General features: G+C 43.8%; 1 protein-coding gene across 2 annotated transcripts; it reads left to right on the top strand.

Moving 5' to 3' along the window:
• The first annotated feature begins 3471 nt into the window (after window positions 1-3471).
• Window positions 3472-16128, top strand: bmf1 (BCL2 modifying factor 1). 2 transcript variants are annotated; one of them, XM_082516854.1, is made up of 5 exons: window positions 3472-3660; window positions 5534-5731; window positions 6364-6566; window positions 11154-11240; window positions 12047-16128. In XM_082516854.1, the coding sequence occupies exons 2-5, from the start codon at window positions 5560-5562 to the stop codon at window positions 12161-12163; spliced, it is 579 nt and encodes a 192-aa protein (XP_082372980.1). In that variant the 5' UTR covers window positions 3472-3660; window positions 5534-5559; the 3' UTR covers window positions 12164-16128. The 2 variants fall into 2 exon arrangements, with proteins under 2 accessions (XP_082372980.1, XP_082372981.1); XM_082516855.1 differs by lacking the exon at window positions 11154-11240 and having other exon boundaries at window positions 3475-3660.
• Window positions 16129-24336: the final 8208 nt, after the last annotated feature.

Genomic DNA, 24336 nt, shown 5'->3' on the forward strand with positions numbered 1-24336 from the left:
CCTATCTGTTTCTTTTCCCAGCTGACATGAGAATGTATTGTAGCGCTAGCTTTCATACAGCGTGTACAACAATGACCTGTACTTAACGGGATTCTATAGTAATTACAGGTGTTTTAAGTGTGTGTGTGGTGGTGGTGGGGTCGTCTTTGTTTGGCAAGAGTACAAAAGGAAGCAGCAAATAATGCTCATCTTTGAGCCTTTTGTTGCCGCTCATGCAAGAGGTGATCGAGTTTCCAATATCACTGTGCATGAGGAAACATATCCCCTTTTCATGCATACCCACCCCTTCGAAGAAACTGCAGGTGGGACAAAGGCCAACCTAGCAGTCTATCCAATTAACGCATAACAGAGGAGGCAGAGACCCGTGGCTTCTCACACAGCTCAGTGGTGGGACATGATCACAGCTGAATGACAGTGAGAGGGAGAAAGAGGAGTTGGGGTGGGGTGTGTTACGTGTGAGAGAATGCAGAGGGTCGGCCCCAGCTCCAGCTGTCCCAGGGTTCATTGATCAGTGATTGGAGACAGCTCTGCTGACAAGAGGGGGCAAATTACCAGTATCTGCCCTGCACTTGATAACAATATGCCTACTGGAGACAATTTAGCATAGACCTGGATACTGTATACGGATAATAGTATATAACAAATTCAAGTGTTTTCAGTCCCATCTGCCACGGATGTGTAATTTCAAGCACCTAGCCATGCAGTCTGCCTTTAAAAACAATTGTGAAATTATGGGTTGTTCACTGAATTTGAATGTTAGGACGCCACCAACAGGTCGGTTCCAGGATCAACTTTAAGGCCTGATTTAGACTTCTTGGGGGAGTCTTTATAGAGCCTATACATTGCCTCACATCATTGTCAGGATTTGTGTGCATGGTGTATTATGTGTTAATTACTGTGTAATTGTGCCCCAGGGGTTTATATGCAATGCTGTCCAATAGAAACCGGGGTCATTGCTCTTTGTTGCTTTCAGTTTTATTCAGGGACAAACATATTTGTTAACTCCACTTCTTTGAACATTCCCTCGCATCCATTCCGATAGCTTCAGCATCGTAAGTTAAACATTTTTATGATGTATTTGGATTGCCAATTACTCTGTAATTTGTGCTTTTTCTGAGATGACCTGATTTAAAACCTCTGATAATGTGACAGTTTCAAGAGCTATCATACTGTCCCAGTTAAAGCATCTGTGAAAAGCCTCTGATTATTGTTTTTGTGATAAAAAACAAAAGCGTGAGTATTCTCTGCAGGTGCCTAATTAAACTGATCAAGATGCAGTCCTCTTCCAGCTGAATCTAGGTCATTTCTACCGACACTGAACAAACACAGGCATAAAAACTTCTGAAATTATAGTCTGTAAATGTAACCTGTACTTTTGTTCAAACACTGTGGCGATCAGAAGTGGAAAACATAATAAATTACACTTGGGCAAAATGTTGACATGAAGCCCACCTTTTGTGGATTTATAGACCCACAATATAGTGTCACATTAACATAGAGGTACATAGACCACAGTTTTAAAGAATACACTTATCAGCAGCATCAACAAAAGCACAAATGACACGGTTTAGATGTCTTCAGCTGCGAGTGTGGTACACAGATCTCTCATAAAGCCTTTCATAGATGTTGACTTGTCTCTTACACTGTTATACAGTTTCACATCCATTACATATTGAAATCATTCTAAAAATGACTTCTTTACTGCAGAGTCTATGACAGGTCAGAGTGACCAGCAGAAATGAATATAATCAGTGTCTGACAAAATATTTAACTAGTCTACCTTGGTATATATTTCACTTTTAGCAAAAGTCTGGTTTCTCCACTAAAGTGTACTGCTCTCTAAGGTACAGGATGTGACCTGCCTTTTCAAGTAACTACTGAAACATAGATATCATACTATAGTGACTTGATGCTGTTCAGTATATTATTGTCCCAGTAAGAAACTGAGTCTGTGAATGTGAATACACCTACAGTACTGTGCAAAAGTTTTAAACCAAACCTCATTTCTTTATATTTTGCTTCCAATGAGCCAATAATTCTTGTAATTCTGCTTTTGCTCCAAGCCCTCCATCCTGGACCCCCCTCCACCTGCTCGGGCCTGGTGGTCTGCTGTTTTTGGGACTGTCTGGAGCCAGCCCTTAAGAGGGGGTACTGTCATGGTCCTGAGTCAGGGACCCAGTAATTTGTGGACAGTGTCTGAAAGTCAAGTACTTAAGAAAAAGGGGGAAAAATCTAGCAAAGACCTGACACAGGATCAGAGAGATGCATCTGGACCTTAAATGCATCTACTGTTTGCTAAAGCATCATCGGAAATGGCTTCAGTGGAGTGGTGTCTGTAAAGAAGCCATTCTTAGGGAAGGGAAATGGGGAGAAAAAGGCTGAGGTGTCCCAAATTACACAAGAACGATACTGAAAATCAGCGATAACAGGTTTTGTGAGGTGAAAATCCAAATTTAAATCCCTATCAATAATGTACAGACGAGGTCAGGAGGTACAACGGTGAATATCTACAGCTGTCTGTAAAACACAGTGGAGGCTCTATCATGTTTTAAAGCCCCACTTCAGTCAATGATTTTGAATATCGCTGCCATCAGATTTCAAACCTGGCTTAATTTTTCAGTTTCCAAACACAATCTGAAACAGGATTGTGCAGTAAATGTATACCTTGGGTAGAAAAACACATCAGTCATGGCTTTGCTGAGCCTGGACCTCAACATCAGTGAACCAGTGTGGCATCATCTTGACAGAGAACAGAACAACAGGCAGACAGCATCCAAAGAAGAGCTCTGAATGTTCTTCAACAAGCCTGGAGAACTATTCCTGTAGACTACTTTACATAAAGAGAGTTCAGGCTGCGGTCAAGAATAAAGATGGTTACACCAAATATTGACAGTCAAGCTTATTAGGATTACAGAACCTCTGTTCTATAATCATAATAAGCTGTGCTTCCACACATGTGTTTGCGTTGCAGTAGATCACTCTACCTATTTCTCATTTTCCTTGCAAAATATAAACAAATGAAAGACGTTTGCACAGTACTTACCATAGAGAAAAACACAGGATGCAGCATACTGTGATATATGCTTCGAGCTGTAATCAACTTTAATTGTGGGCTGAATTATTTCAGCAAATGTCAGGTAAATATATTAATATACAGCTGTCAGGGCAAAGAACGGCTGAAAAACACCACAAGATGACAGCGCTATCTGACCAGAGCAGCCAGATGATCAACAGTAGTAGCGAGAAAGCGGTCTCGTGCTCTGGGGAATTTCCCCTTCCACGTGTCTGATTACACGACCGAGAAGGCCGGGTAACAACAAAGTCGGCTATTGGTTGCAGCACCCATATGTAGCCGGCTCTTAAAGGGATATGCTTTCTTCGCTTGGAAGCAGTGCAAGTGTGCCGGAGGGAAAGCAAGCCTCTTTAAAGAGGGTTTGTTTACTAATTTTTCGCGCCACGCCCCGTTGGCGGAGTCAGCTGACATGCCTGCAAAGACATAGGCTGCTAGCGCTTTTCCTCGCAGAATGGAAGTAGTCGTGGAGGCGATAAGGACTAAAGTCGTTTGACTCAGCGGGATTCTGAACTCTTAGGCTTTTTTCTTTTGTTTTCTTTTTGTTTTCCGGTTATAGGACAGTCGTTACAGCGAAGCCGATCTGTGTGGTAAGTTCACGGGAGACACTTTTAAACTCTGTTAAATGTCCTCGTCCAGGGCACACTCTGTCCACCGGAGCGAGCTGATTACATCAGGTAACAAGCGCGTCCTTAAAAATAAGAACCGACAGCGCAACGTGCCGCTGCCTTCCATTCGCGTCTGCATTCATTCGCCCTATGTTACTGCACATAACCACCGGGCTTGTCTGCTCATAAACGCGGTTAAATGTGCTGCCTGTCATTCACCCAGCGCAGATTTGAATTACACCGGCTTTCCCGGTTTGCTCAGCCCGGCTTGGTGAATGGACTTCAGACCGCGGGGCGCCGAGTGCGTCCCCGGGTGCTCTGTTAAAACGCAGTAACGACTGTTTTCTTCCTATAATGAAATGAATCAGCGTATTACACATATGCCCACGCTTGTCTTTATTTCACGCCACTCAAGCTGTATTTTTGCATGTCTTTTCGGTCAAATGTCGGTTTAAAACGCGCTCTGCTTTATTTCTATATGTTATAAATGTGTGGCCGAGCTTGAGCGTGAGAAGGCTTCATTTCTCGGTGTGAGTAATGTTACATAAAGCCGATACTGCGTGGTGGAAGGCTCTTAAAGCCGTTGGATTGAAACTGTGTCAATAACAGAGCTCCCTCGCCACCTCTTTCCCTCCTTCCCCTTTGTTAATTTGTCTGCAGCAGGGGGAGCTACTGTCTGACACAAACATGCAACTCACTGCCTGGTCAGTAGAGCAGCACAGACAGCAAGCCTGTGTATCTGGAAGTTGAACCTAAGGTTTTCTCTCACACACACACACACACGCACATGTTCTTTCGGTGTGTTTGTCAAAACAAAGCATTAAGTGGTTTTACACACAGGGTTTATTGTGAACGCACACAGTATATCGTGAGGTCTGGGCATGCTAGAGCCAGGCCAATCTGCTTATGCTGGGTGAAGAAATGAAAACTCCTTTCTCCGGGAGCTTGGCAGGCTGACAGACCAGGGAAGGGAGAGTGGCGTAGGATTATCCTCAAAGACTGTCATTACCCTTTTGCTGTGGATCCTAATTTGGAAGTGTGGTAGTAGTCTAACCCCGTAATACAACTGCAGTGGTGACTTTGAGTTTTGCCAGTGAGGCCAACTTGAATTTCACCCGTATTTTGATGACTGTTTGACCCACTGTAGAGTTGAGTGCAGTCTAGTATTGACTCTGGAGAGTTTGCCAAGTGCTCCTTGAGATTCTTGCCACACTGCGGTAAATTGAGTATGATGAATCATAATGAGGCATTTTATTATTGGCATCAAATATCTGCTCTAATATCTATATAACTTTCATATTTATATACATACGGTGCAGCAGTACTGTTAAAATACCAACTATTAGCAAAGTTAGTAATTATGGGACTGTTATTGAAACCCCCATCCATGTGCTTAGCACAGACAAAAGATAATCTACCTCTTATTTAATCTAGGCAGCAAAGTCCTTTAAATGTATCTGTGGCTCAACTGACTTGCCTAACCACAGTGAATTATGTGGTTTCATCACTGAGTTGAGCAGAGCTATTTGTCTAAATAAGCACTGAGATCTTTGCCACAAATTAAGGCAGACCGTTTGCTCATTTTCTCTTCCCCAACTTATCCACTGTGGTTTTATTGATTTGAGGGCACTCATTATAGGCCAGACAGGTTGTCTATAATGATAATGAATGCTTTGGAGGAAGGAACGACTAATGAATGTGTCTGAGATCATCTCATCAGCTCTTAGTGTGGATTTCTCCAAGGTTGGATTCATTAGCGAAGGGAACTTGGGACGCCGTGCCCCGCTGGAAGATGAACTACACGTGTTCGGCTTTAACCTTTCCTTTGTTCTTTTCCTGTCACGTTACTTTTAAGGCTGCTCGTTTCAAAGCGCACCCCGTATGGACGATGAGGAGGACGATGTGTTTGAGCCAAAAGCCAACTGTTGGCGCACCACATTCAGGGAGATAAAGTGTGAACATCGAGGCACACAGACACCCGGTCCTGCCCTGGTACCAAACAACGGCATGCTGCCCTGTGGAGTCGCAGAGGAGCCCAGACCACTCTTCTACGGTGAGGCTGACAACATACCATATTTCAAAAGAGGGGAGGAAAAGGGAACACTGCCTTGTGCGTGATAACCGGTGTTATAAAACCGACGCACGAGAGCACAATGCGAGACTCACCGTGAGGGATGGTTAACAGCGTTACTGCGCTGATCTCACCTCTGGCGCCTCATAGTCGTCATCACATTCACTTTTATGGTCTGTATGCAGTGTACCCAGCTGCTTTGCTATTCAAAAGGCGCCAGACTGGCATTGTGACTGAAAGGATGTGACAGAAGTGCTCACCTGTGCAGCAACTCTTCAGAGAGCTGATTATCAGTGACAGCAATAACTCTGGTGCCATAAACAAGTAACCATTCCAGAGGAGCTCTATAACTACTAGTCATGTGGGTTTATTTTGTGAAACTATTAAAGGTCATTAAAAAAGACAAAGGAATAATCACAGCTGGGTAAACTGTGGATATATAGCTGAGCAACCTGTTTGCTGAAAGGCGCGTTCGGCAGTACTTCAGGAGACTGATGGATCTCCTTACCTGTGTGTAAAAGACTGGCACGCTCGGCGTCATTGCTGTATTGAGATTATTTTGCTGAGCACGTGTTGTTTACAAAATAATAAGCATGAGTCCTGACACTCGACAGGTAACGCAGGTTTTCGATTGCACTTCCCGGCACGCTTCGAGCTCGTCGGGGATCACAGAGCGAGTCGACAAGGAAGCACGGAGCAGCAAAACAGCATGGAGCGCCTGCCCCGCCAGCGACCCGCGGCTCGCAGCGTGGAGGCCTGCATTGGACAGAAACTCCAGCTCATAGGAGACCAGTTTCACTGGGAACGCCTGCAACTGGTGAGGAGGATGGATGCGTTCGGCTGATTGTGCAATACTGGGAGACAAACGGTGGTGCCGAATGGTAGTGAAACAAGCATGCTTTTAGTGCCTCACATTAAGTGTGGAGGGCAACCCGATTCTTTTGACAGTTTTCAAATTTGACTAAATTGCAGATTGCTCCCTGTGCCTGATAACAGGCAAATACACCTATATTGTTTTTTTTTGTTGTTGTTTTTGTCAGATAGTCTCTATGTGTCCTATCTGAGCCAGTGAGATGAGAGCAGTAAAGCCAGGAAGATACGCCAATGTTCTGTCAACAATATAAGAAACAAAAGACTCCATAAAGCGTAAAGTTAAATTTGCTGCCATCAAACTAGAGACGAAACTTGTGTCTGTGTGCGAATAAGCACCACAGGTTAAGTGTTTATAAAGTCGGAGCAGGGAAAAGTTAAGTCCACACATTAGCCACATCATCCACAAACCTTTTTTTTTGCTCTTTTTAAATCAATATTTGGATCTCATTTTGATCTGACAGAGATTAATTGTGGGTCAAAAGTTTCTTCTCTATTACGGTGCTCGCTTTATATTTGTTTTGGAGAGGCTATACACATGCAGAACTTTACCCCAGTACCTAACCCCCACCCCCTCTGCCCCTCTTTTCCCTCAAGCCAAAGACATTTCAGAACGAGGACAGCCCTTCACCCCCCCCCCCCCCCCACTCCCACCCCACCCCCTTCCCCTGCCTCCTCTTCCTGTTTATTTCTCTCTCTTTTCCCCTGTTTCCTTAATGTGCTCTGAAGGCTGTTGGTGTGGAGGATGCCTGCACTCAAACAACACACGGTGGTCACAGCGACAGTGTCCACTGTATCGGCATATCACTGCTGTTTGGGTGTGCTGTAAAACCTGTGACATGCTTTTATTTCTTTGTCTTTAAATATGCACAAAATATGCACAGACCCCCCCCCCCCCCCCCCCCTCCAGGGAGATTTCCTGCAAAGTGCAAGTACTTTTGTTGCACAGGTGGTTAACAGTCTTTACACACATATTTATTTCACACATTTATACACGCACACATGCACGCATGCTGATACATCCAGGAAAAAAAGCAGAAGTGGTAGAAGTAGGTAAACATGTTGTAACCCGAAGCTCCCCACGTGAGCCCAGAGGGGAACAGCTGTGGTTCCAGGGAGTCTCAAGGCAGCCCCTTCCCTTTGCGAGGCGCAGCCACAGGAGACACACGCACACACACACCCAAAAAATACGTTTTCTCAGTCATAGGCAGACTGCGGAGGTGAGATCCATAATAATGATGGTTTAAGGATGTATACGGGGGGGGGATGGAGAATGGAAATTGAACTTCACATGATCAAATAACAACTGTCCTAAGCTGTCTTAAAAACTCCCTGTGGGGAAATGGGATGACCCGTGCACATAAAAATATGTATACATTAGGGCTGCCACGATTAGTCGACTAGTCACGATTACGTCGACTATCAAAATCGTCGACGACTGATTTAATAGTCGACGCGTCGTTTGAAGCTTTGTAAGATCCCAAAAGACGCAAGAATAAGAAGCAGGATTTAAGAGTGTAATAACGGACTGAAACAGAAGATGGCAGCACTGCATGTACAAGGATGCCAGCTGCCGTTAAACCCCGAAGAAGAAGAAGAAGAAGAAGCTGTGTCCCAGAATTCATAGCACAGCCCAGCTCAGTTTCCAACAATGGCGGCAGCTAGTTAGTTTTAATATTACTCTTATTATTCTTTCTGGGTCACAAAATAAACGTTTAACATATTTTCAGGCGAGAATGTAGCTGTGTAAACCTCAAATATCTGCTCAGTTTATCAAGACACCGCATATTTTCAAAAGCGCTCCGACGTTTTCGGAGGCGTCTGTTACCCACTAGCTCGATAGCTAGCCGGAGCTAGGTCACTAGCACCGTGAGAACACCGGACTCCCGGCAAATTGTTTTCAAACCCACCGCCGTCTTTCGCTACTCAGGTTAAACATGATATATAAGTCACTTAGATAAATTAAAAATGTTATTGTTTGACTTTTTTCAGTATTTTATTTGTTCCTGAGTAAATCGGTTTGGCTGAGATTAAAGTTTTTACACAGCTGAATAAACGTCAAGCAGACAGCTGATTATCAGAAGTGTGAGATGCTCCAGAATATACTCCGGTGTCCTGTTATATTTTAGATAGCAAGGAGTTTATTAAACTTCACCAAAACAATCTGCAGATTTCATTAAAATTGAATAAACTATCATCTTGTCTTTATTTTTAGTTAGCACCTTAAAAGCTTAAAGCTGTAAGCTAATGATAGTTATATAAGAGCAGATGAATGCTGGTGCAATAAGCTGTAGTTTTACGTCCAATGGATGATGATCTGATTAGTCGACTAATCGCATAAATAATCGGTGACTAGTCGACTATCAAAATAATCGTTTGTGGCAGCCCTAGTATACATGTGTATATATATATAATCTTTTTTTCTTTTTAAATTTAGACTCTAACCTATGAGACAGCTTCTGATTTTTCTCATGCACTTTATCAAGCAGATGTTATTTATACCGCCGCAGCATGACTCATGTATTGTGACACGGGCAGACACACACACAGACGGTCAGACAGGAGGGTTGCTATGTGTGCGACCAGGATCTACTGACGCACATCGGAGGCAGGCCTGGGTCAAGAGATGAGGAAGTGGTTTGTGCTCACTTTGCTGGTTGAGTAAACAGCAGAGAGGACAGTCAGAGTGAAAACCATCCTGTAAAGTCATATCTTGAAGACACATATGCCTAGATAGTGAATATTTGATAAAGGCCAAAAAAAAAAAAAGTTTTTATTTTCTTTTGTTCTCCGAGCATGGCTGTGCTTCTGCTACTGTGCTAAGTGTCTTCGTGGTTTGCTGTTATTGAGGGATGTTTTTACAACTCAAACACTTAAGTGTGGTTTTGGATGCGTGATTCCACTGAAGCCTCTGTAATTACTATTTCTGGTTCTGGTTGTGCAAGTTATTGTATTGTGCGTGCATGTGTACATGCTCATGCATGAATACACCCATACTTGTTTTTCTGCTTTCTGCTCTTTTGCCGTCTCTCACTTCTCAGTATCGCACGGTCTGGCAGTTAGCACAAAAAAAAAAGAAAAACTCGCTGGATAATAGCGGTACTGTTTGCCAGGTCTCGTTCCTGTTGCTCCTGTCAGTAGGCGAGTTATTCAGCGCAGACACTTGTCCCAGAGCAATCTAAATGCCTTCGACTGCCATCGTTTTTGATGGATTTTGGTGCAACGTGGCTGCCGGTGCTCTCTCCATGGGAGCCCGTGGCCCCTGGCGAAAGGAGGGATTAGGTGGCGGAGGGAGTGCTGGCGGATGCTGACAGATAAATTGCTCCTCAGTCAGAAAGTGCTGGAGGGGACTCTAAGGTCCCCAGAGGGATGGCTGACATTAGCCGGGCCTGCCATTTGAGACACAGCAATAATGGCATTCACAATGGCAGGAAGACTGCTTCAGCCTGCGCAGGGCAAGGAGCAGAGTTGGGTTTCATCCCCATGTTTTTTTAAGGGAGACGACTCCTGGTGCTTTCGATAGGAGGTGTTGAAAGCAGGGTTGAATATCTCCTCCGTGTGCGCGCCTGCACGCTTACACGCAGCGGTTGTCGCTTTATCTCGTCACTGTTCCAGTGAGGGCACGGCACTCTCTCCTTTCAGCACTTGTGGAAGGGGAGGGAGGAAAGTGGTGCTGGGAGCAATGACAAATGGTATTTACTTTTCTTTCATTGTTCTCTGATTATTTGTGTTGACGGGAACGTCTGTTTGTGCTGTTGCCTATTAACTCATGCAACCGCTATGTTCGCATGATACTCGGCCCTTCTCCGCTCGCCGATATGAACAACGCGGGGATTCTCGCTGCAGAGGCTGGCCTGTTTGCTCAAGCGATAAGGCAGAGCTTGCGAGCAGCTGGCTTGACAGACAGCTTGCACTGATAAAGCACATCAGGCTGGTGTCAGCGTGACGACATAGGGAATCTGGCTCCACTCTGCTTCTCTATCGCTGGCTAAATTTAGAGCCTCATTTTGACAGTTGGTGTCGTGACTCATGACTAACTTGCAGCAGGCCTGCACACCTCCTTTTGTCACTCTTGCTGTTTTTTATTCTCTCACTTTCTTTGTGTCTAGCTTGATGGAATGGAGGGTGAAAGGTCACAGGGGGCATTCTGGTTTGGACTGTAAAGACGAATTCGCTTCTCATGGAACTTGACTCATTTTGAGATTTACGCTCTGACAGAAAAATCCTCTGTCGTTAAATATTGACATACAGTATTGATATAATTGCATACCTGCATCCCCCCCCGCCCCCCTTCCTTTCATGGCAGAGCCGGCCTTGTGTAACTTAATAAACTACAAGACTTCAAGCATGGCGGCTTCCAGCGATGCAACATTTTGTGCTTTCTAATAAATACCCCCTTTGTTTATTCGAAGTAGACATTACACTATTATTATATACTTATCAAAATATCTCCAGGGCAAAATTTAGACATGTCATAATGAAACAAACAGCTTCCTGGTTGTGTTTACCGTAGCGTTTTTACCTCTTTTTTCAGGTGAAAGCAAGTAGAATACAAACATGCTGGCTGGAAACTGCTGAAGCTTATGCAACACCCTGCAAAGTTCACCACAGTGTGATAACGGTATGGAAACCCAGAGGCTTATCACAGTGGCAGTTCTTGACTGTTAACTAGGTCAAGGTTTGGACACTAGTCGTGCAAATATGGCGTATCTAATCGCTGCCTTAGGATATTTTGGCTTTTCTAAACAGTAATACAATGTTATCAAGACAACGTAGTACACTTTCATGCATTGTTTTGAAAAAGTAATCTTAACCCCGCCCCCCAGTTGTTTTCAGTTTACGGCCCTCTTGGTCTGAAAATAGCCTCGGAACTATCAGGTGTAGCGGAGTCTGCCTTCCGTCCGGGGCATGAGATCTACTGTAGCCCTCTCGTGCAGACACGTGTGTTTTTCCACAGACTCCCTGCCTCTCATCAAGAGCCCTCTAATCCCATTTGGTGCAATTATCTTATCTCAGCTTCTCAATGGCAGAGATAGCATTATCCTCCTAATCGCACACAATCCAATTGGCTCGCAAACCTGAGAGAGTCTCCTCCTGAGCTGCTGGCTGCTAGTCTGTGCCAGGAAGATTAGAATAAAAAAAAGTGTGACCGTGCGATAAATGTGTTTATGGCTAGGAATGTCTGTAGGGAAAGCCCGGCTCGCGTAAAGGATCCTGCACACAAAGGGAATCCTCTCTGCTAAGCATCGCTGGGAAGCGGAGCGGAGTGCCCTGAAAATATCGGCGTCTCGTTACGTTTTATGCTCGCTGTGAATCGGCGTCGGTCGCCGACAACATAAACACGACGCGAACCCCAAATAATGGCTGCGTCTGGTGCTGTGTTTTGAGTTTCTAACTGTTGTGCGTTTTGTCTTGTTTTTGTTTCAGTATCACCGAAACCAAAGGAACCAGGGGCCGATGTGGTGGCGCCTGGCCGCGGCCATTCTCAGCCTTCTGTTTGATAGGGGGTTCATAGCCGGAGGAGGGGGTGGAGGACGGAGGTGAGGCGACCTTGTCCCCCGTTTTTCATTCATCTCTGTGAGGAACTGGACTCCTACTGGCACTGTCTAATCTAACACGGGTCTGTTTGGGGAGAAAACAATTGAGGTCACCGCGGGACGGAGACAACCAACTTTTATACCAGGTTGTGTTTTGGGGGTTTTTTGTTGTTTTTTTTCCTTCAAAGAAGATGCCATGTTGCTCTGAGATTCCACTAATGGGCAATGTTCTTTCTTTTTTTTTGGCATACCTGTGGTGTAGTGGTTTTGTACAGTACATTGTTCTTGTTCACTTTAATGACCTCTCACAGAACCTGGGAATGCCTTATTCAGTGTCTTCTGCCAGAATGAGTATTGAGCAGTTTTGACAGGCAAGAGAAGATGGTTAGGAAGTGAAAGAAAACGCAGAGGAAGTTTCCCAGGTGACCAGTCAAGTCGATTTTTACTAACTTCCAAAGAGGCGACTTCTCAGAACAAAAGCATTTTGCACCTCACCTCAGTGGAACATTTATGTTTTCTTCATTTTTTTTTTTACTTTCAGTTTGTCTTTTGTCCCTCCTTGGTTTTCTTTGAACACGACCTCTTGGTATTGTTCAGAAATACTGGGAACACCGCGCGTGTGAAAGTGAGCGCACGGTGATATGTCATCTTAATATGCAAAGAGAGTCACGCGATACATGTCAGATGTTTGGGTCTGCTGACTCTCTGGGTGGAGTCTGCGCTTCTTAACGTCACCGTCTGGTCAAACAAGCCAGGTGACTGCATGCAAACTTGCCAGACATCAAAAAGAAAGTGAAAAAGGAAAACAAGGCATGTGCACTTGGACATCTTGTGTTGTTATTGTTAAAATCCTTTCACTTAACCTGGGTTTTTACTGGGTTTACTTGTCATTTTAGCCTTTTTCCTGCAACATATCGGGGGGCAAATGACATCTGACATGTAGCGCACGTCAACGTGCCGACTCTTGCACGCATGTAAACAACTATTAGAGGTCTTGCACTATATTAGAACACAAGTCAATCACGTTGTTGCAGATATCGTAACACCTAAACCAGCTGTTTTATTCATTTCACTTGACCCTTGTTCCCAGTATATTACTCTGATATTCCCTTTTGGGGGGTTTTTCCAATGCTTTTTTTTCATTTGATTGTTTTCAGACCTCCATGCCCTTGAAGTGGAGCTGTGGATCCACTGTTTTTGCACTATACCACCCTTCAAAAGATCCGAATGTTGACAAGCTAACCTCTGTCTCGTATGAAGGTTGATTTTTTTGGTTTGTTTGTTTTTTTCATTTACCACCTGTTTCCTTACCACCGCATTTCACATTTATCCATTCGCATTGTCTTGAGACGTGCCTCAGTGTTGAGGCCTGACTGAACACAATCTGGATGACACTTCTCGAAAGATCGCTCACGCAGTTTTTCAGACCACACTGAAGAGTTGGAGAGAGACACGTTGGCTCGGTTAAAAAGGTTTTGATTTTTTGTTTTGTTTTTTTCATGGCCCCGCTGTATCTTCAGAACATCGAAACAATATGCCGAACCCAGTGCGTAAAACAAAATCTCTCAGGCCACCTTTTATGGGGTATAAATATTGTCGTTGGTGCTGAGATCCAGATTTGGGATGTTTGAGCACATATAATCACCACTGACTCAGCAGACGGGCAGTCTCTGAAATGGACAAAAAACAGAAAAGAAAAAGTGAAAAAGACTGTAATTATTGTTGAAATATGAATATGTTTAAAGACACTGTCAAAGATGCTGTTTGTTGTTTTGTTTTACTCTTCTTTCATTGCTGAACCCAGGCCAACTTTTGGACCCAAGGAGCAGTACATATCAGGGGTCTGTAATTACATGCTCCTTACAATGTGTCAAGTTTATCACTGCATGACGATTAGGTTCTTTCTCTTTTTTGTTGTTGGGCTTTTTTTTGTTTTTTTCTCAAGATGTCTCAGGGACAGACTTTTGTGGGCTACTGGTAACCTTGAGAATCTGTTACATGGTTAGAAGAAGAGCTGTTCTCGCCGATTAATACGTGACGAAACCCCCTCGAGGTGTTGTCGCTTCTCCCATCTCCATTTTAACCTAGATCTCGGCCAACTTTCTCAGCACACGCTTCTTAAAGGTACCGTTCGACTGAGGAGTTTGAGGCTGACTTGCTGGCTGTGGTGGGGACGGAGCTACTGAGCGTAGTAGTCATAGGTGGTGCGAGGTGCACTGAATGTGGTTGTGGTTGTAGTTTCCTGCGGATCGTGAACGCTGAGCCAGTCCGTGTAGCTCCCCGTCTCACCATCAGCTCTTGACTTCCTCTTTGTGCTGCTCCTTCATTACATGGTTGTTGTTCATCGGTTCACTTTCTTTGTAATTTATTTTTCTTTCTTCTTCTTTTATTTATTTCAGTGTATTTGCCCATTTCTACTGTATACACCTGTGTGTGCAATTACTTCATTGTTTTCCTTTTTTCTATTTTGGTCTCCGGACTTGTATACGCTTCGGCTGTTTGGCTCTGTGGAGAGCAGGTTGGCGATCGTTACGCCGTCTTCACCTTTAGAACAACTACTGTAAATGTGTAGTTACGATTACTTTTTAAGTGGCGGCAGGTGTCACTGCTAAGCCAATCATCTAAACCGAGCAAACATAAGTACAGCTGCTGCTCTTCACAAAGAAGAAAACTACAGACTGCAGATGAGTGTTTGATACTCAAAATTCCACCTTCCAAAAATGACGCCTTCCCACACGACCTCTCCCTCATAACAAGTAACGGCAGACATGACATTAGACACAAAAAGGTTGCCTTCTTCCTCAAGTCACAGGGCGTCAGTTTACTCGTATGTGTTCAATTCTTTAATCTTAATCATTGTGTTGTAATCAGTATGCACTGGAAAGTACTTTGTATATGTAAATCCCTTAGGTTTCTTATCTGTTGAGTGTTGATGTATAGTATTTACTCTGATTTGTTCTCCTCAGTTGATCTCGCCACGTGTCAGGCGTGTTCAGTGCAGCGAGCAAGTAGGCTCGGGTGCGATGGCCCGGTTTGATTTATTGGAAAGGGAAACAAGCCACCGTGGTGCCCTGTATAGTTTTGTTAGAATGAGGTTCCCGAGCCTCAAACGGCATACGTGAGCGCAGAAAATCCCAAGAGAGACAGTGAGAAAGAGACATGCGTATTTTATTGAAACCGTCAGTGTCTTGAATTTTGTAGTCCACTTTATATAAATTTGAAGTTTTTTTTTCCTTTGAGGAAAGTTTTGAATTTTTATAAGTAATAACATTTCTTCTTCGTGGTTTTTCTTAACGTTCTTTTTTTAAAATTGTATTTTCTTAAGAAAAGGGGTCTGCTTTTATAAGGACACTTCACGCTTGTAAAATGACTTTTAATACCAGTGTGATCCTTTTTGAAGTCAATGAGATCAAGAGCATTTTGGGTTTTTTGTTTGTTTTTTTTAAAGACAAATGAGCTTGCGACATTCCTTGCACATCTTACTGTCCTGTATACACAAAACCAAATGAATTCATGGTTGCGGTTGATTTTGCTCATGAGCTCGTAACCATGAAACTGTCCTTTCTTTTTACAGAACTGATAAAGTGTAAATGTATTTCTAAAAAAGATTTAAAAAACAAGACAAAAAAAGAAAGAAAGAAAAAACCCTGGAATATGCCTTTAACTGCTCAGTTTCAATGAAGTCTTGATTATCACACACTCTCTGTATACCAAGAAATGAGACCCAGCGAACATGTAGCATTTTTGTAACATTGATTGTGTGTTTTCGAGACTCTACTGTGCACTCATTTTTATGTTTATATACATTTTTTTTCTTTTTTTGGTTGTTGATATAATAATGGAAGTAAAGACAATTTGTTATGTAGTGCAATATGCTGTACATGCGGAGCTTTGCTCTACAAATCCTTTTTTTTTCTTCTGGATTTCTTGTTGCTTATTGGTACTTTTTTCAATAAAATTTTATTGAAGGTGTCTACTCGAGTCACGTTTATGTTTGCAGGTCACCCGCAGCGTCGGAGGCTTAACATCCGCTTGTTTTAAAGGCGAATGTACGGTGGCCTGTGAGGTCAAACGTTCTGCAGCGTAAGAACAGAAAGCAAACAAAAAAAAGTACAAAACACAAAGGAAATCGAGAAAACAAAAGTGTTTTGGGGGAGACAATAAAGTGCAGCTGCAGAAGTGACAAGCTAACAGTAAACAGCTAATAGCAGGTACATTAGTTTTATACGAATCATGCGATTATAACATACATTGTTTTGCATGTTTTTCTTACTCCTAACACCCTCCGTGTCTCTGCGCGATCCTTCGCATATTTTCCGCAGCTGTTCCGTCACATTATTGTCTCCTCAAAGACACTTGTTTTTTTCTATGCGTGATTGTCTTTTAACATTGTGTTTTATTCACACGTTGTGTTTTTGCAGCAGTTTTCTATTTATATTTTCTATATATTTCTGCTTTCTTTTGGGTGTCTGTAGCTCAGGATTTAGAGCAGGTTATCTGCTGATCGTGAGGTTGGTGGTTCAATCCCGGGCTCCCCCCACATATCTGTGGGCAAGATGCAAACCTCAAGTTGCTCTCCAGTGCATCCAGTGGTGGGTGACTGTTAGTTAGAAAGCACTTAAAAGCATAGAAAAAAGTGAATGTTGCATGTTGCAGTTTTCTTGCAGTGCATTTGACCTCTCAGGGCACGTACTAGTGATGTGTCGGTCGGGAACGAAATGGCTCTTAGGGCCGGCTCTTTGACGTGAACGACGCGAGCCGGCTCCTTATTGCGAGCGGGGGGGGGGCTATATTTCTTTCTCTCACCCTCTCTCTCTCACTTTTTTACCGCGTCACTCCGCACGCGAGCCTTGTGCTTGCGCTGGGCAGAGGGGGGGGGGGGGGCGGTAGTTACACTCTCAGTAGCTCAGGAACAGAGCGGGAGGGAGAGAGAGAGAGAGCCAGGGACAACAACGTCACATTAGAAAGGTATAGTAATCATCCACAACTATTTTCAGTTGCAGATGATAAAGGACTCAGAAAGTTTATTCATGCAGGTCCATATGACAGAGAATGTGCATCTTCTTTTTGTTTTCATATTATAATTTATATTTAATTGTGTTGTGGTTTGGAGTGTTTTGTGTTGTTTCATTTTTAATTTGTTTAAAAGGAAAAAGCTGAAAATTTGAATAGTTATAAGTTGAACTGGGAATAGTTCGTTTTTGTATTATATGATTTGTTTATTACATTTTATGTGGAGTGAATAAATAAAAGTATATTTACGGTGGCCCCTACAGACAAAGCACGTACAAACTCCAAAACACATAAAAAGACAACAGAAGTGCTCCAGGATGCTGGGCGCAGTGTTGAGCTTTTGTTACCTCGTGGCTACACAAGCCAGCAAGTACCAACGACTGGATTTGGTGTGTGGTAATAACAGGTAAATGAACATTTTTTTTAAATTATTTGAATATATATGAGTGCTTGTGTATAAATACACAAACAATACACACATGCTTTCAATTGTGTACTTTAAGTGATCTAGGTAGCTGTGTTTTGTAGTTTGTACGTGCTTTGTCTCTAGGGGCCACCGTAAATATTTATATATAAACATATAGAAATAAAACCACTTTTTTTTACATTAGTAATTCCTTTTGTGCGTAATTTTATATTATTGTTAATAATAAACTAATTAAAGCAACAAAACAACCTGAAGAGCCGGTTCGGAGCCGAAAGAGCCGGCTCTCTAAAAAGAGCCGGAAATCCCATCACTAGCACGTACAATTGCCCATAGCATGTAAAAACTGTGGGAGCATGGTAAGAGAAATCTTATCTCTGAAGGTGAAAGTAAAAGGCTTAGTAAGACTTAACAGAAACTACATTCTTGCGAAATAAGCTGACATTGATTTAAAAAAAAAAAAAAAAAAAAGTCTCTCACATATAAATCTGTTGTTAATATTTTCTCTTCACAGCAGCCAGAATCTGACCTGTGACACACAAAAAAATGGAGAACTGCTATTTTAACCCACTCCCACTCTTCTCTTAAGCTTGAGCTTTAAGTAGTTCTGCGTTGTGAAATAGAAACCACTGATAGATTGGTGAAGTGTCTCAGGCCAGCCAGTATTTTAATCCGCCCAGGCGTTTGGCAGCCTGTGCCCATCATATCCCTCCTGCTGTTAGGTCATTAATTTGGTGGGAGCAGTGGGTCTTCCAAAACACTCTTAATAGAGGCTGTCTGATTCACACACATGCACATATGCAGAAAAGCAAGCACTGCATGACAACTGAAGACAGAAAATGAAAAAGAGTTACAGTCATATCCTAAAAGGTTAAAGCCAATCCTGCAGCTCCTGCAGATTTATTACACCGCAGCATGGATGCCCCGAAGTCATGGAAGAGACTGATTACTCCTGACACATGTAAATATCAAAGTTAATTGTGCATTCCTAGTCTGTGTGCACAGTGTTTAGAAACGGAGCATTCATTTATATTAAAGATCTATATTTTGTCCAAGATAAAGGTTTAAGTACGTGTGAAGTGAGTCACACCGAAACAAAAGGTGCAAGTTTTTTTTCTCCAGCTCTTTCTTTCAGGAGAGCAGACGGCGCACAGTCTGCTCCTCCAGGGCTTCACGCGTGGCACTTCTATTGTCAGGCATGCCAGGTACAGTTTCACAGTTTCCCGACACCTGACTCACCTGTTTAGCTGCTTGTAGCACAGCAACTCCCTTGTCTGTGGCCCCCCTGACGCAAAAAAACATGCATGCAATGAGTGTGTCAGAGGATGTGGTTTAAAACAGAACAACAGCGCCTATTCCAGTCACAGTTGGTTGAGCATACACAACTGTTCAGCACTCCCCTCTTAATCCTGTGTCTTATGTGCTTTAAGTGGAGGAACTCCATGCCTAAATAAGAATTAATTAACAGTGCAATGTACATGCAGCTGCCAAAGAATAACAGTCATATGACTGCAGGCCTTAATGCCATCTCTGCAGAGGAGGTTGCAGAGGTTGGTTGCTTTTTTTTTTCATGGATATTTTAGTAAATTGGAAGCAGTTTTCCAAGTATATCCCCAGTCTCTCTCTCTCTAGCTGTTTACCTCAGCTCCTCTAGGATCAACACTTAAATGGGGAGAGCATTGGCTTTCCCTGGCCCAAACAATGGCTCCTCTGTTCCTCTAGCTGGACCGCCGGCTGAAAGAGACGCCCATTAGTGAAGCGTCTATCTCTAGGGTCAGGCTCAGTGGTCACACACAAGTACGGCTCTTGTTTATGTCTACAAAGCCAATCAAAACACTCCAGCCTCCGCTGTTAACTCCTGCTTGCCCGGCTCTCTGACTCGACAGACCTAAGAGTAATTTTTTATTTGAGCTAAAGCCACAGCGTGCAGTGAATTCAAACACATCTGTTGTGTTTCACTTCAGTGGCCTGTAACAAGGACAGTAAAATACCTGCATAAGGGAGAACAGCAGATTAGCACTAATGGCACCTGCTCTGTATTATGAGCCACAGATTCAACCCTCAGCCTGAAGCCTGCTATAAATATCTCATCACTACATGGGTAATAACTTAATGGTCACATGTGGGCTTCTTTTACATTGAGTTGTAATTGAATGTGCTGTATGAGTGAGCAGAGAAAATGAAAACAATGGCTAAATTCAAATTACATTAATGAGGTTGCGATTAGCTAGCAAGCTTGCGTTTCTTTGCCCAGTTTTTGTGTCCAGTTGGAAGTGATGGGTAACAGTATCATTTGTCAGTTACTTTTATCTAAAAAAAAAAAAAAAGTCATTTGGACAAAAAACAACAGCAGCATGAAATTTTTGCCATATCTCCTGCATGGCGTTGTTAGCCTGTTAGCATCCTAATTGCTGGGAGAATGTTAGCACAGCATTAGCATTAGCATTTAGTTCTGACTGTAAACACTCGAGCCTTATTGATGACAGGTGTCTTCTTTCCAGTAAAACTTTACTGGGAAAGTTTCTCTGTATCATAAGAACAACAGAGACGTTATCTAGTACGTCACAGAGAGCCAGCAATAACAGAAAAACTACACCTACGCCTCTTCTTTCAGCTTCTTTCAGTAGTGACCAAAACCAAAACACTACAGGCACACATCTCCACTTCAGATTAGTAAGTGATACTAAGTGATTACTAAGTGATAAGCGAGTGTGCTTTTCTTTCCTTTCTGCTGCATAAATTTGCTTGGTGTCAAATGAAAAACAACATTTTGGATGATCAGCTGACTAAATACGTGTAGTTAGCAAACAGTATAAAGATGTGAATGCTTAAAAATACACATGTAAAGATTATAGAAAAAGACACCAACTCCTCTCAGAAGAAGCAGATCTGTGCCACTGTCTCAGTTTTACTTTTATTTAAACTCTTTCCACTCTTCTCCACCACCCTCCCTCCACCCCTCCCCTCTTTACACACATCTGGTGCTCAGGCAGGCAGTTGTCATGGGAATAAGCAGGCAAGCCAACAGTGTTGCATGTCACTGTGCTGAGAGGGGGGGTTGGGCGGGGGATCAGGGTTCAGCTGGGCATGCTGTGGGCGCAGCAACTCAGCAACCATTCCCGGCCATCCCCAACCCCCCTCTGTCAGCTGTGACTGAACACAGCTGACCTCTTCTGAAAAAAAGAAAGAAAAAGAAAAAAAATCTATCCCCCCCCACACTCCCCCTGCTCCTCGCTCCCTTCTCGGCTGGGCCACCCTATGAAAACTCAGAGGAGAGCGAGTAAAAAATTGATCTATTGACACTTGGTAGCTGAAAATTAAATAAGCAGTCCCGCTTTTTTTGCCATTGCATTTAGCTCATTTTCTCACTTTTTAAAACTCCTGGCTGTTGTGCCGTTTCCAGCTTCCTCCTTAATCCGCCGTGCTCCGCTGGCTCTTTTCTTTCTTTCTCTGTTGAAGGAGAGGTTGGGCAATCGCTATACAAGGCTACGAGTTCCCTTTGTTTACCAAGAGCAACCCAGCAGAGCGCAGTGCTTTGTTGAGCTGCAGTCACTCCCGGCCTCACAGCTGTGACGCACACACGCACACGCACAGAAATCTCTGACTCACAAACACTAGCAGTATCCTGTGGTCAAGGGGAGGGATTAAAATCCTCAGAGCACAGTTTATGAACCTGCTGAACTTGTCCTCTCCATCCCCTGCTGGCTATTGTCCCCCCACCTCCCCACCCCTCCTCCTCTGCACTTCCAACTTTATCACTTTTTCAAAAATCTTTATACTTCATCCACCGTCATTTGGACCCAATTAAAAGATACACCCCGTAAAGCCTGCGCGCAGTAGGCAGCTGTCTTTTTCTCTCCATGTGTAAAAAAGCATCAACCCATGCAGCATACTGGCATGCAACTTAGAAAGACACAAGCCCAGCCTAATTAAGATTGAGGTCGGGGGGTGGGATGTCACTCAAAACACAGCACATAACTAGGCAGGGTCATTGTTGGGAACTAAATGGCAGGAAAAAAGCTTCCTGTAGCAGTAACTGTGGTTTTTTGCGGCCTGTGCAGCGGCAAACCCTAAGGTGCGACTGTAATGAGAGTAGAGCTCGCCTCAAGCCTCGTTTCCACATGCAGTGCAGGCAGCAAGTGCAAGGGGCAGGATAAAGCCTCGGAGCTACAGAACCGGGCCAGTTCAGTGGGTGCGTGTTGTGTGTTTTTTTCCTTTACCCAGCAGGTTGGCGGGAAACCAGAGACGTCAGGCAGCCAGCTTGTCTTGTTAGCACGCCTTACCTTGATAACAGGAGTGTGGAGAGAAGGATGAGGCCGGGGAAGAAAAACAACCAGAGCACCAGGGGTGGGGCTCCGGGACAATTGTGTGTACGAGCGCAAGTGTGTGTTTTGCAGGCTTCGGTGAGTGCGTGCGTCGGCTCACGCAATGGACCTCCTCCAAACAGTAACAACTGGAAAAACATTGGGTAGAGTTTTAAACTCTGAGCAGTTTTTCCGAGCTCGAGTTTCACAACAGAGCGCCGGGTCCTCCCTCCCTCTTCTCTCTCTCTCTCTCTCTCTTACTTCTTCATTTGCACCCCCACCACCCTCCTCCCACCCCGCTACTCTTTCCCTCCTTTTCTCGTGCAAATGTTATGCACTATCTCTATGTCTATCAGAACCACAAGCACACACACACACAAAACTTAACAACCCCACATCCTCCCTCCCTCCGTCCTATCTCGGCCCCCTCCCTCTCTTGCTGGCTGTTGTTGCTGACTGACAGTGCTGATTTACTCCAGGTTTGGCAGCCTTCCAGCTCATGTGGCATGAGCCACAGGGCCGAGTTTGGACGGCAATAAACAAAGTCAGCAACCGGCTCCTTTCCTTTCACAGTCCAACCCTAATCTATCAGTCAAAAGTTCAGAAGAAAGAAATCTAGCAGTCATTCTATCTCTAGCTCTTTTTTTATATTACTCATCACAAATGTTTTGAGACACTGGGAAACCTTAAAGAGATTCAATATAGTGACTTATAATTTATTTAAATAGCCAATACTAGTGAGCATAGCAAGTCTTTTTTCATTATTGCTATGATATTACCTTTTTGGTGTCTTTTTGTTTCTTTGTTTCCTCTCTATCATTAAGACAGTCCAGACACTGATAAATGAGCTCACTTTGTGTCTTCACACAGAGCTGTCGCTGCCATGGCCGTGCCACCAGCTAGCTGACTGCTGATATCCCTGCATGGCGATTGGCTAATGCGATTGCCCAGAGGACTGGGGATAAACTCCTGAACCCGTCCTTCTCAAAGAGAGCCTGAGACATCTGGAATTGAGAACCACCTGGGACTAAACATTCCAGTCATCTTATTTCTGGCCGTTCATCATTAACCTGGTGGTCACCTCCACCGTACCACGGGACGACATGAAAACCGTGTTTAAGATAAACAAAACAACAGACGCGTGGAAGCTCGCTAATAAGTTTGGGGAAATGGGACAGTGGGATGTTTTGTAAAGGGATTATTATAATATCTGTAATGAAGCTGTTTTATATTCCCGTCTTGAAAAACAGCTAACTTTTATTTCTGCTGTTTTGGCTCCTTTAGATGAGATGAGAGTCTGACAGGCAGTCCCAAAAGAGCCGCATCAGGGGAGTGTAGCAAAGAAGAAAAAAACAAAACAAGCCATTCCAAATGAACAGATTTGCTCATAAATAATTCTCTTCCAAGACAGCTGAATGAATTTCAAATGCAGACAGACATGAGGGGTGGGCTGGAAAACAAACTAACAGCATAATTTGCAGTTGTGTGCAACATTTGTCTTTGTCCAACCCAACAGTTAGACTGATTTAAAGTACATCCCTGACAATAAAAATAGATTGCCACGCCTGCGTCACGTCTGATGGGCCCCGCAGTAGTTCACCAACAAACAGTATTAAGGCCACAAGCGGTGACCTTCCCTTCCCTGATCTTTCACTTTGGGCTTCACGCAGAGCAGCGAGTCGTCGCGTACCGACTGCACATGATGTGGCTGAGGTGACCCCGTGATGTTTATGTCGACTTCTATTACAGATAACTTCCCAGAAATGACCTTCATGTTCAGAGAAACTAGTGTGTGGTCTGAAGTTAATCCACATGCCTGACACTACACATCCACTAACAATACAGCAACTGCAGGTTGATGTGAAACTGCTGCAAGCTTGTGAAAGCGCCACCGCGGTGTACTTTCGCGGCGTGCACTATGTGCCACTCTGCACAGTGACTGCGTGCTGTGTTGTGGTGTGGTGAGGTTTGCTGAGGATGGGCTCTGCCTAACAAACGGCTGCGCCGCTGGAGAGAGACGGTGGTGAGCCTTGTGGTCGCAGCAGACGAAGTGCGGTCGCAGAAATTCACCGCACCAGGCAAAAGCAGGCAGGGGCCCTCAACTGTAGCCTGACCTCTCTGAAAGCCACCAGCACACTGTGTTATTACAACTTGCCGAGCACTATAACGCTGCTTATTGCTTGAGTTTAGCATGCATGTAGCTGCCAGCTTATCACATTCGAAGTTTGAGGATGGGGGCAATGTACGAAAATCGCAAGTCTGCTCTTGCTGTTGGCAAATGTTTATGTAAACCTGGGTTATTTTGGCAGTGAGACTGTCTCGATACTGTTTTTAAAACGTCCTAGAGGAAACAGCAAGCAGGTCAAAGAAGATAGCACAGATGTAAATAACTCCTGTGTGAATGACAACAAAGACCTTAACGCCATTGTTTTTGGCAAA

The sequence above is a fragment of the Aulonocara stuartgranti genome (genome assembly GCF_965226115.1).
Source record: "Aulonocara stuartgranti genome assembly, chromosome: 19".
Classification (NCBI taxonomy): domain Eukaryota; kingdom Metazoa; phylum Chordata; class Actinopteri; order Cichliformes; family Cichlidae; genus Aulonocara; species Aulonocara stuartgranti.

What these genes read in the sequence shown, in the direction of transcription:
- bmf1 (XM_082516854.1), top strand. Translation starts at nt 5,560, where the DNA reads ATGGACGATGAGGAGGACGATGTGTTTGAGCCAAAAGCCAACTGTTGG. An exon ending in ACTGGGAACGCCTGCAACTG is followed by an intron (nt 6,567 to 11,153) that starts GTGAGGAGGATG and finishes CTCTTTTTTCAG; the next exon opens with GTGAAAGCAAGTAGAATACA. An exon ending in TTCACCACAGTGTGATAACG is followed by an intron (nt 11,241 to 12,046) that starts GTATGGAAACCC and finishes TTTTTGTTTCAG; the next exon opens with TATCACCGAAACCAAAGGAA.